This window comes from Scatophagus argus, chromosome 16 (assembly GCF_020382885.2).
Source record: "Scatophagus argus isolate fScaArg1 chromosome 16, fScaArg1.pri, whole genome shotgun sequence".
NCBI lineage: Eukaryota > Metazoa > Chordata > Actinopteri > Scatophagidae > Scatophagus > Scatophagus argus.
Window position 1 is genome coordinate 16170123 of NC_058508.1, and position 12081 is coordinate 16182203.

Consider the following 12081-nt stretch of genomic DNA (forward strand, 5'->3'; position numbering starts at 1 on the left):
CCTGGCACAGCTTCGAAGGCCCATTGCAGAGCTCTTTGTCCTTCAGTTGACGGGATCCCTCTTTACGTCTGGCTGCCCTCAGCTGCCTCATGACGGGCTGACCGTGCAGGGGCTCAAGGGAGCGCAGCAGCACGGCGGCACCCTCCCCTGTGGAAAAAAGGCATACAATATGCATCACTCAGCAAGGCTCCACTCTGTCTCCTTCCCTTTTTCCTTTTGACCTTTACCCACTGACAACAGAAAACAGTACTGTATCGATTTAATTTTGTATTGGTGTTAAACAACCGAAGAAGGGCACATTAAACCAACATATCACAGTGACCGAGCGCCTTTATTACCTTTACCACCTTGAATCCTTACCTTCACTAGACACGTTCATGCAGAGGTAGATGCCGTAGATTGGATACACATAGATTGTGCCAGGTTTCATGAACATGGCTGTGTTCCTCTCAGTGCGTTTGCCTCCTGCTGAGTGTGAGGCTTTGTCCTCCCCTCCGGGGTAGGCCTCAGTTTCCACTATTCTCCCTCGCAGCTCAGTACCATCTGCACACCTGCGGATCAACACCTGCAGAGACCGGGAACCAGACCAGGTCATGTCTCATTAGTCTTTGTCAATCAACAGAAGATTTACTGGCAACAGTTTTATTACTTGGCAAAAGCTATAATGGCCAAAAAAAATAATCCAAAATGACATTTTAAGCCTTCTTTGATAGCCAATTGAATCATTTTGGTTATGTACGCATGAAGAAAAGATTTATGAAGACTATGAAAATAATCTTTAGTCACAGCGCTACATTTAATGGGTGTGTAGTTTGGACTTATTCTTTTGTGGTTTTGGATTTTACAACAACCATGTAGGTTGATGAGCAGTTGTAGTTGAGTGTAACTGACTGAAACCAGCTCCCTGTGAGGAACAATGAAGAACTGAAAAGACTGAACTGACAGGTTTCTAAATGAAGTAACCAGCGGTGGGAAGACTTTCACATAAATCCGTCTTGTCTCGGAGGTTTGTAGCTTCCACAGACTGAACAATAGATATTGTTTTGTAACAGTTCACCACTAGCCTTCGTGAACGCTCATCTGTTGGCTCCACACGGGCTTTTCAAAACCTTTAAACTGTGCTGACACTAACCTCTTCAAGCACATGTAAAATTCAGATGAGATGACGGCGTTACCTTGCCTAGCAGGGCTTTAGCCAAACTGAGACAAGACCGGTTGAAAAAATCCTCTCCCAGCCGCTCATTCTTGGTGAAATAATGGCTTCGCTCCGTCCCACCACTCGGACCATTTTCACTCTGAGTGGGCCCCTGTTTCAGCTTAGCAGGTGGACCCTTCAGTTTTAAATCAGTCCGCTTGTTGTGTTTATTTGCTGCTGTTTCAGGTGCTGCCGCTGCTACTGTCAGTGCTAGTAGCTTTCGTTTTCTTCCTGACATAACGTTACCGCGAGACACTTATTTTTTTAAAAAAGCAAAATTTAAAACACATTCATGACAGGGTTACAGTGTCGGGGGTACTTCTAATATTCTCCAAACCATTTACTTCATTGATTACTTCAGCCTTAACACTAGCACTGACAAACCGGAAGTTATTGGGTGTTTTGCATCTCTTAAAGGGACCGCGCACCCTTTCTGACTGACGGACGTTGATGTGTGATGTGTGTGTTGGATTCTTGATTTTGTTGAAATTTAGTGTTTCTTGATTGGGATGTCTGCAAGCTGTGAGGAGCAAGATTTTCACAAAGCTGTCAAACGTGACGTTGTGGTTCAAAGATTTCTTCCTTCCCCAAAAGAACATCCACGTTCGCTGATAGGTGCAATCTACCAGGCGGTGGCCTTTTCCTGCCTCTGTCTTATCTTTTCAGCCTCATTTGAAAACAGTCCACTCTAATAAGAGGTTATAAATAGAGCTGGTGTGTTCATGTCTGTGTGTGCCCAGGAAGTGGATGGCGCCAGTTTGGCTCCAGGCACCGTGGGTCCATGTGGCCTTCTGGAAGACTTAACAGTGTGTGACACGGTGTGTCATGCCACATACTAATACTTCATCAGTAAGGTGCAAGTTTGCTGTGTTGTGCTCTAGAAGCAACACACTGATACCAAAGCTCATCTCTGCATGCACTGAAATATGTAAGACCTGATGGACAGAAAGACAAATTTAAAATTGATTCAAATAGATGGATTTCTTGTGTTATTAAAATTGCTGAAGAATTGGACATATTTTGAACATATTTATACGTTTTTGGGATGTGGTGCTAACAGATGACAGAGATTATGCTTTGTGTTTGAATTCTACTCATCTTTTCTAAGTTTATCATTCTGTAGTTATTTAATTCTTGTGCATTTGGCACCACTGATACTTTAAAGGACCTTTTTTTCTACTTTCAGATCATTCTGAGCTGAATTTAAGACTTTCCAGCTTGTGACCGACCTTCTCAATCTCTGCAGCTCATAATGTCCTTCTTTACAACATGGGCATCTTTCCCGGTTCTGATGTTCTCCTGCCTGCTGGGCACAAGTGATCTTCTGCAGAGCCTCCTAAACGTTCTACAGCTGCGGCATGATCTCCCAGATGACCCTGTGTTTTAGTCTGGAAAGCCTTTGTGTCCTCCTCCTGCATCCAGGTTGGTGCTTTGCTGCTGTAGCTTCCCGTTCACCTCATGTGCAATAATCTTATATGAAAGAAGTAGAAAAAGAAGTAAATTAAAGTTAAACCCAAAAAATGGCTATAAGAAGGCCAGATAACAGCAGACAAAATGCACATTACAACTTAATTTGTGCCTCGGTTGACCTTTTATTCATTCATTTTTAAAGAATAAAAGATATGAACCCAGACCAATAATGCTTCTACTTCTCCCCCCACAGAGGCCTCTCCTGCAGTCATCCGTATCTTTGGAGAGGTGCCAGAACATGCAGCATGCTTGTGAAGTGGCAACCTTATGTGTACTGTGTGTGTGGCATTGCAGAAATAGGTGAAGGACGCACATCATTGGACTGAGGGTAAGCTGATATACTGCAGCAACATAAAAAAGTGTCACAAAAATTTCAAATATTTGTGTGGCAAGTTATCGGATGTCATCGCACCCTCTCTCATCGCTTGCGTTTGTTCCTGTCGGAATGGCAAAACGTTTTACTGTACAATTAAAAATCATGAGAGACAATTAATATTTCATTGCTTATTCACACACAGTAGGAAACACACTACTGTGGGATCAGAGCAGTTGCATCAGTGGAAGCAACTGTACAGTAATTATGGACATAAAGTCCTAGAGTGCCTTATTGAGCCAGGATATAATCCAGACAGAAATCTGCTGAGAGTGTTCAGCCGAGCAGTCCTGGTATGGCTTGTTGACTTTGTCATGGCTGACTTTGTCACCAGTGAAGGCCATTGTTTGCTTTGACTGTGTTTCCACTGTCCGTCAGCAGTGATGGTGAGGCCTGGGCAGATTTCATTGTCACTGCCGCAGATAGTCTTAGCAACTACAGTTTGGCTGGATCGCTTTCAACTCCAGCAGTCGCTGCGGTGATCGTGTCGCTGAGCGGAGACACCAGAGACTGTGTGTGCAGATGGACGAGCAGAATGCAGGCATACTGAAAATATCTTACTACCCCATGAGTCAGAGAATTACATGAGGAGTGAGGGTTGCTATAATATCCTCTCATCATGCAGTGTTTACAAAGGAAGTGACTCAGGATATTTGTTTTCAATTTTACGTTTTGGGTTATTTTGATACTAATTGTTCCAACTTTTCACAAATCTGTAAATACATATTCATTCACTGTTTATAGCTGCAATCCTGCAACAGACTGGCATCAGTTTATATCAGGCTGTATGAAAACATTACATTGCTGAAATGGACTGACCAAAATAATATCACCGTTTTGGGTGGACATCTTTATAATATCTCAGGCCTGAATGTCAGAACCATCATAGCAATGTCAAAATGCCTGCCCTGTTTGGCAGTTGACAGTAATTGCATTTTCTTAAAGCTTTAATTGTTTACCCTTAATTTTGTGATTATTTTCTCTTCTTTCTTCCCTAATGTACGGTATACTAATATACATATAAAAACAAATCAAGTACTACAGCGCTAGTGTTTCAGCAGTACTGCAGTCACAACTGTTTTTATCTTTGCTTTTACATGAGAGTCATGATTTAAAAAAGGATGTCTGATGTTCCTTGCTGCAAATAAATGGCAAATTATACGCAGCAGTGTGTCATAGCTTTGGAGCTACTTTTGTAACTTCTTGTTTTATGCTGTGACGTGACATCATCGTATTTATAGCAGATTTTAGTGTAAGCAATTCTCATTTCTTTGCAAGGTGTGACAGTGAACAGTCTTATTGTCACGGTATGATATTCATGATAGTCAAAATAGTGTTTCATCTTTCTGCATTATATTGACTCTTGTCTTCCTGTTCCACAAAACCCCTGCAGTAGCATTTTAACTCCAGTCATTTCTGAGACAAGTTATTTCTTACCAATCCAATGAGTGGCAGAGCCTGGCAGTCCTCTGCATCCTCGGCGTTTGATGAGATTAATTATAAATTGATGACAATTAATGATTCATGAATCTCTTGTTTGCTGCAGACATGAGGTGTGTGCTGCAAAGGTGGGAGGAGGAAGCAGGAGAATTAGTCCATGTGAGACCCAGCTCACATTACGGCTGCAGCTGACAATTATTTTCATTATCGATTAATCATTTAGTCATTAAATTTTCGAAATTTATTGGAAATTGTTTCCCAGAGCAATTTCAATTTCCCAGAGCCCAAAGTTGCCTCATTAAATTGCTCCTGTTGCCAAACCAACAGTCCAAAACCTAAAGATTCTTCACTAACTCAAACAACTAACAAAGAAAACCAGCAAATCCTTAGTTTCAGGAAGCTGGAAGCAGCAAATGTTCGACATTTTTGCTTGGAAACTGATGACTAATCGGTCATCAGAACAGTTGGTTACTACTTTTCATTTAGTCATGTCGGCTCTGGTCCACACACCTTCACAACAGGAGACATTCTAATGGAGAAACCAGTTTGTCTTTGTCCGCATCTGGAATCTCACAGGTTTAAACAGAACCACTGATATATAAACACAGGTTAGGGAATCTGCATGCGTGTGTCTACTGCACCAGTGCGTCCGTGTTTTCCTTGTATTTGCCTTGACCACATACATGCTTTTGCTCGGTTTCTTACGCATAACTGAAAATTAACTGTGCATTAGTAATGCATCAGTTGAGTTGAGAGTCCTTCTCAGAATTGACTTTTTAAACATACGAGAGAATAAACCCGTAATAGTTTTTTAATACTTTCAAGCAGTTTCAGAACACAAATGAGAGAGTCAGTAGCAGTTTGAGGGCTGTTTTAGTAGACCATTAAAAGACAAAAGCTTCCAGCTGTTTGTTTCATTGACTGAGCCTGCGCTAAAATCTCCATCCTGACCTTTCCTGGTCTGCTCTGATAACAGTTTCCTTGTCTCGGCTCACACCTGTGGCTCTCAGAGGGAACCACCATTGAGTCAGGCGTGCAGGGAGGGAGGGCTGTCTGCAGGATCAAACTGGTCTTATCACAAAAACAAGTTAGCTCCACACGACCACACAGCAAAAGCTTTTCTCCCCTCTTTGGTTTTTTGGCATTTTGCAGCAGCAGTATGTGGTCTATTGTTGAATGAACAACCAGCATGCACTGTGTCTTAACTTGTTCATCTCAGCTCTGCCCGGCGGCTGATTGTGTGATCAGTTGTGAACAAAACCTTAACATCTCATTTCATGGTGGATTTAAATGTCTTTCCTGCTGCCTTACAAAGCTCTAAAGTGACATTTCTTCCATCTATCCATCCATTTTCTGTACCGCTTGCTGTGAGGCAACAGTGCTGACCACTGTACCGCTGCGCCGCCCAAGTGACACTTCTTCACACAGCAAAAGTCAAAAGACCCATAAAAGCATCCCTATAAAAGTCACATGCTTGTAAACAGTATCTGGCCTCTTCTGAAAATGTTTCTGGTGGTAAACCATGTCACCCATGTGCTAGCAAAAACATCTCTGTCGTCTTAACCCAGAAATGATGATCTCCCTTCCACTTCTCTGCTTGGCTGAAGAAAGAGGAAGCCATTTATGGCCTGTCTCACGGTGCTCTTTTGGTTAAACATTAGCCTTGCACTCAACCCTTTTATCTGTGTCTGAGTGATGGGGCTTCAGGGGGGCTTTGAGTGCTCCTACAGGTCCCGAGTCGCTTCCTAATTGCTGCCTTTGCCCCAGCTTTAACCCTGCTCTATCCCAGGGGAATACTTCACCATTAATTACGGCAACATCATGCCAATCAGAGCTGCCCGGTCCTTATGTAGCTGGATACATGTGAAAGAGTCGATAAAGTCTGATAAACTCATTCCTGTGGTGGAAATACTAGCTTTTGTGTAATTCAGGAAGACATTTCTGTAGCTTGTTTTGCAGCGTGGCTATCAGTCATGTCAGCAGGGACGAGACCCGAGGGTACGACAGGGGAGCTCTAGATTTTCATAATGTGAACTACATACAAGACCAGTTGTCGGGAACAGGATGTTTGTTGCATTTTCACTTACTCCGATTTTTACTTACTGCATGCGAGGAAAGCTACTAATGGTGTGAAGCTGTGGAGGAGGTGTTAAAAGTTTTCAAAATCTCACTTTTGACACTTTAATGAGATGATGATGATGTGCTTCTTGGAGGGGGAAACAACTAATCAACATTTACTGACAGTAAAGGTTACATGTATTCAAACACTTAGAGATAGTTGTACTTGAGTAGTTTCTTTGTATCTCTACATTTATTTCTGTCTGTTCTGGCTGGCTCAGCGTCAATGCACGATAGATCAATAAACTGATAATATTAAAGTGCATATAATTAACATAACACTCTGGAAGTGGCCCTCTTGCATGATGAGTATTTCTGCTTTTGATAATGTGTTAATCTGCTTTTATATTCTGTGTTTTCCTAGAATACTACTGAATATAAAAGTCAGGCACCATGAGATCCTGTGTTCTAGTACCACAAATTTTCGCCCACCCTCTCAGAACAAAAATGGGATCATGTTATCGTTAAGTCTTTATTGCAATAGCAGAAAGGCACTGGCTGCCACACTCAGTGGACAGTGTCTTAATTAAGAAATACATCAAAGCAACCAGACTTTGTGGGTACCTGAGCTGCTTGAAACCTCATCTGAGGAAAAACTGCGTACTTGGTGCCCCCTGTCAGCACCTCAGAAACCCTCTGCTTCCTAACATCCATCTCTCTCTCCTGGAGAATATTCCCAGCTGGATATGAGCTTTCACTGAAACCACGATGGAATGCACTGAAGTGGTCTTTTCATCAGATGCATACAGCAGCAGCAGCAGCATGTATTACCTGATAGAGTAGAAGGGGCTCCATTTTCTCTAATGAAAATCTTTTTCATTTCAAAGCAAACTGTTGTGTTAAATGCATTATTAATGTCCGTGCATTCAGAATATATAGACGCACAGTCCCACAGTTAAATGCTGCAAAAATACCTTGGACTCGGTTTCTGTAAATAGTCTCACACTTTGAAATGCCCATGAGGTCTGTGTGTGAATTAATGATTAAGACATGGCTGAAGAATCCCCCAGGGCCAAGTATGGGAGGAATCTCAGCAACAATAATGTGAAAATAATGGCATTGCACACTTTGGAATCTCATTTTCGTTGTGCTGGATTCCTTTCTATCTTAATAACTATGCAAACGAATACGTTAGCTTTGTACTAATGTGTAATGTTTAGTTTTTTGAGAGGGGAAGAGCCTGTTACTGACCTTCTTCAGTATACATGCTGCATTAATTGTGGTTTTATTGATTGTCTTATTGGCTTTTACTGCACTTTGAGCACTTTTGTATGTCCTTCCAGTTACTGTGTTCACCTTTATGCTACCTGAACACATCTTGACATCTACAATAACATTCTTAACATTTACAGTGTTCAGGCTTAATTTAATTAATAGGCCATTGTCAGCCATAAACCAGTAATATAATTGTGTATTCCACACAACAGGACACAGTTTTCCCTGAGATGAGGTTTCAGGGCACAAACGGCTCAGGTTCATGGAAAAATCTCTTAACATCAGCAGACCCAAACCTCAGGCTTGTCACTGATGTAATATGCAGTGGGTGGATGCTTAAAAGACAATCAGTTTGTTCATTGGTTGATAAAGCAGCACTTTAAGCCTACCGAGAGCACATGGTGCATGGTTAGGTGCCCACTGATTTATGCGATTCCATATCAGCATTGTGTCATGAGTGCGGACCATAAACACATTTTATATGTATTTAGGGTATATGTATATATTCAGAATTATTCATCCCAGCTTCAGAAATTTGTAAGGTTACAGATTGCATAATCCTCAGGAGCTATTAGAAGATCAGTCAGTTTGAGTTTACTTTTGCATGACAAAATGATGGAAAATGATCACAGTGAAGTCCAGAGTAAACACATTTTATGAGAGTAGGGGGAAGAGGAGGAGCAGGAGGAGGATTGTCAGGTATCTCTGGTGACCCTTGCAGGTGTGCTGAACGTGATGCACAGTGCATAACCTCAAACTTCTGTACAACCTGTGCTTGCTTACAGAAAAATCCACAAGTCAGCAGATGACTGATTTTGGTCTTTGCTTACAGCCAAACTAATAAAAGCGGTGCAGGTCGGCCATTTATTGAACACAAATCAAAAGTTGAATTTCTGTCAACTTGGCTTTCCCCCCACACAAAATGACTTGTTGCTTTGTATGCTCTGCTGAAATGGTCACCACTAGTTGCTGCATCTCCAGGTTTTAACTCCCAGTTGTTGTTGTTGTTTTCTTCCCAGTGCTCGAATCTAATTGGTCGAATCTGATAACGATACCATCTGAACCTGCATGAAACAGAATCCACCGCTGCTGCTTTATCTTTGAGTTTTTACAAAGTTTAATGTCAGCCTTTGAAAGTAGCCTAATCCCTTTCCTCCCACTGCAGATCCCAGATAGTATTAATAAACCATTAGGGACCCATTAGAGAACATCGTTAAATCAATCACAGTGTAAATATTGCTTCGTCGTTAAACGGTACAATTTAAATTTCGTGGGGGTGAGAAATCTCAGTTTCAGTGTCCGGATCCCACGCGCACGTGCGCACACACACGCACGCACGCACGCACAACCAGAGGCTGGCTGAGGATATCGCTTAGTCACTGCTGTTGAACCGGGAGAAGCAGCGCCTCCCTGTGTACGCACGGATTGGTCGGTGATCTTGACAGGCTCGCCTTCTCCACAGACCGTCTCCAGTCCAGGGCGGGGCTGACTCTCAGCCAAACTGAATTGGGCTGCACAACCGGCAGAAGAAAACTTAGCCCGGGTCGATCCATGGAGCAGTGTGGGAATGCTGTATCCGTAAGGTGGGAAGCAGCGAACCGGGCGGGACGGACGGCCACATTTCGACCACATCACGCCGGACTTGTCTCTGCTTCGTGGTGTGATCAAGTGTGAACAGGTTTAATAGCGCGCACGGCAGCGGGTTGAGCTTAAAAAACATCTGCGGGGTGAGAAGAAAAAAAAAAGGAAAGAAGAGCGTTTATTCCCGTGCTGCTGTCGGGATGATGTGACAAATCAGTCATCTGCTGCTTGGGGACAAGAAAAAATAATCTGTGAAGACCGGGTTATTTTTTTTGTTTTTTTATTTCTTTACTGCTGGAGATCATCTGAGCTGGTTGTCATAAGGGTAAGTTGTGTGATTATTTCTCCGCTGCGTCCTGCGGTCGCTCATACGGAAGGTGGTAGCAGCGCGGAGGAAGCGCTCACGCGTCGTGATCGAGGAGGATACACGAGCTTAAAACTGATCGATTGAATTACTGGTCACTTCGTCGACGTGGGGAACCTTCGCGTAGTAAACAGAGCGTCTTTTAGCGTACGAAGCGCGGTGCCATTTGCGCAGCTTTTGGTGGAGTTTTTATAGTGAAAGTAGATTATTTGAAGTGCTTGTGAAGCCTACCTTTAGGCCCAGTCACCTTTTTTAAAAAAGAAAGTGTGAAGTAGGCCTCCTCTACACATTTAAGTGGGACTAGTGAGGTGTGAAATGAGGCGCAGGCTGAGAAGCTAAATTTATTTCCCCATTTTTTCACTTAAACTCTCTCTCATTAGAAGTGCGCTGTGTGACCCAAAGGCTCGATGAAACCTGATGTGGCTGGAGAAAGCTCGACCCAGTTGTAGCTTTGGACGAAGGAATGAACCCATGTTGATGACAGTGTTGTTTGAGTAATCATCCAAGGCATCACGTAAAGTCACACCATGATCTTGCTCACTCTCCTCCTCCCACTCCTCCTCCTCCTCCTCCTCCTCCTCCCTTCCTCATCCACCTTCTCCTGGTCACCATCAGCATCACCATCACCTCCCTCGTGAATGTTGTTTCTGTGAACCAGCAGACAGCTATGAAGGAAGTGGCTGCTCACAAATGTGGAAACGAAACGTGCAGTAAATCGTATGTCATATCACCTCGCTGCACTTGATCCCTTTGAACCTGAATGTGTTATTCCTCCCTTAGATCTTTTTTTTTCCCCTGAATTGTGGGTTTCAGGAGGAACTAAGCACACGGTGACTCAAAAGTGACTCACGGCAGACACACAAGGGACAGATTCAACAAAATCATATGCGTGGAGGAGACACCTAAATGTCTAGATTTGACTCATCGGAGGTTGAAAGGTCCAGGACGGCAGCTCACATATTAACAAACTGCAAACTTGTTGACATCGGAAAGGTTATGCGCTCCAATGTCCTACAATACCTGGGCAGGCTGAAGTGAAACCATAGACATACTGTATTAGAAACTGCTGAGTTATTTTGGCAGACAGGACATAGGAGCACATGGCCTGGTTTGTGTGCCCAGTGTTCCTGAAACCTTATCTCACGGAGGGAGGGAGGGATCATAGCTTGGGGTGATGTAATCACACCAATAAAGCAGGGCCGTGATGTGTGATAGTGGCAGCCATGCTCATCCACTGTATCTACTCCAAGTGGAGCCCAGAGAGAATATTCCCAATGCGTATGTGTGTGTGTGTTTGGATGTTTATGTGGGTGCATGAGGGTATGTGATACTCGGGGAGCTGGGTGCAGCTCTTCTGAGGCAGGTGGACCATCCAGGCTGCCTTGTGTTGAGTGTCTGGTATGTGAGGTTTTCAGGGGTCTGCTGAGAGGGGGCCCACACTGTAGTCATGCCGGCGTGACTCATGGCGCGGTATCTGTCTGTCCGTCTGGCCAAGAGTGCAGTCCAATGTAACTGCTTCATGATGTTGCCTTCAGAAGAGCCACAGGGCAGGATTTTACGCTTGGTGGTTATGTAAACATTTATCCACTGCCATTCTTCAGCTGACATGTCTTTCCATACATCACTATTCAATAGCACCGTGATGTGTTTCATATGTGGCCTAATCACTTCAAGATGATTCATCTACAAGCGGCTTTGCCGTTCAGAATGGGCGCTACAGAGATACGATGCTTTGCCAGTGAGCAGCCTTCAGTAGGTGGGAGTTCTCAGTGTACTCTTTGTGATCGCTGGCCATTTTCTTCAGCCTCTGGATGGAGCTCCTTCTGAGTTCAGATGAACTGAGCGTCACTGGGCTGAGCGTACCCATGTGTGCAGAACACATGTCTCTCAAAATAACCTCAGGGTGTTTTACTGACGAACACATCTGTATCACGAGTCAGAATTAGTTCCCTTGAGACTCCTGTTTACAAGGCGAGCTGAAGTTTATGTCCAACTCACTGTATTAAATCTATCTGTAAGTCTCTCTTTATCTGAAGTATTTAACGAGCATGTATTTCTTAAAGGCGGCCACTGTATCAGCCTCTGCATGCTTTTTATTTCCCATGTTCACTTTCTGTTAAAACCTTTAAGCAGCTTTTTAAAAATCCACTCTGTTTAAGAATATCACTTAATGGTCCATATTCTCCATCTATACTGTGTCAACATATTTCAACCATTTCTCCACAGGGAATCGTTATAGTAAAAGTTTTTCCTTGTGTTTTACTCTCTTTGCAAACGTTCTGATCAAGATATTTGGTGTCATTGTAAGCTCGGGGATCTTGACTC

At 43.2% G+C, this 12081-nt stretch overlaps 2 protein-coding genes across 5 annotated transcripts in view; one reads left to right on the forward strand and one right to left on the reverse strand.

Annotated features, from left to right (window-relative positions):
- Position 1: 1 nt before the first annotated feature.
- Positions 2 to 1583, reverse strand: mpg (N-methylpurine DNA glycosylase; the record flags this gene model as incomplete). The annotated part of the gene is made up of 3 exons (XM_046415876.1): positions 1176 to 1583; positions 361 to 565; positions 2 to 147 (listed from the first exon to the last, which is right to left on the reverse strand). Coding segments are annotated over exons 1-3 (609 nt in total), but the record flags the coding sequence as incomplete, so codon positions are not given.
- A 921-nt stretch (positions 1584 to 2504) lies between these two features.
- rhbdf1a (rhomboid 5 homolog 1a (Drosophila)) overlaps positions 2505 to 12081 on the forward strand; it is a 32956-nt gene continuing 23379 nt past the window's right edge. Inside the window, exons 1-2 of one of the 4 annotated variants that reach the window (XM_046416026.1) lie at positions 2505 to 2617; positions 2859 to 2993. The gene's annotated coding sequence lies outside the window, so the exon portion shown is untranslated. Of the gene's footprint in view, positions 2618 to 2858; positions 2994 to 9247; positions 9718 to 12081 lie in introns of those variants that run through there. The other 3 variants (XM_046416028.1, XM_046416025.1, XM_046416029.1) reach the window with 3 other exon arrangements.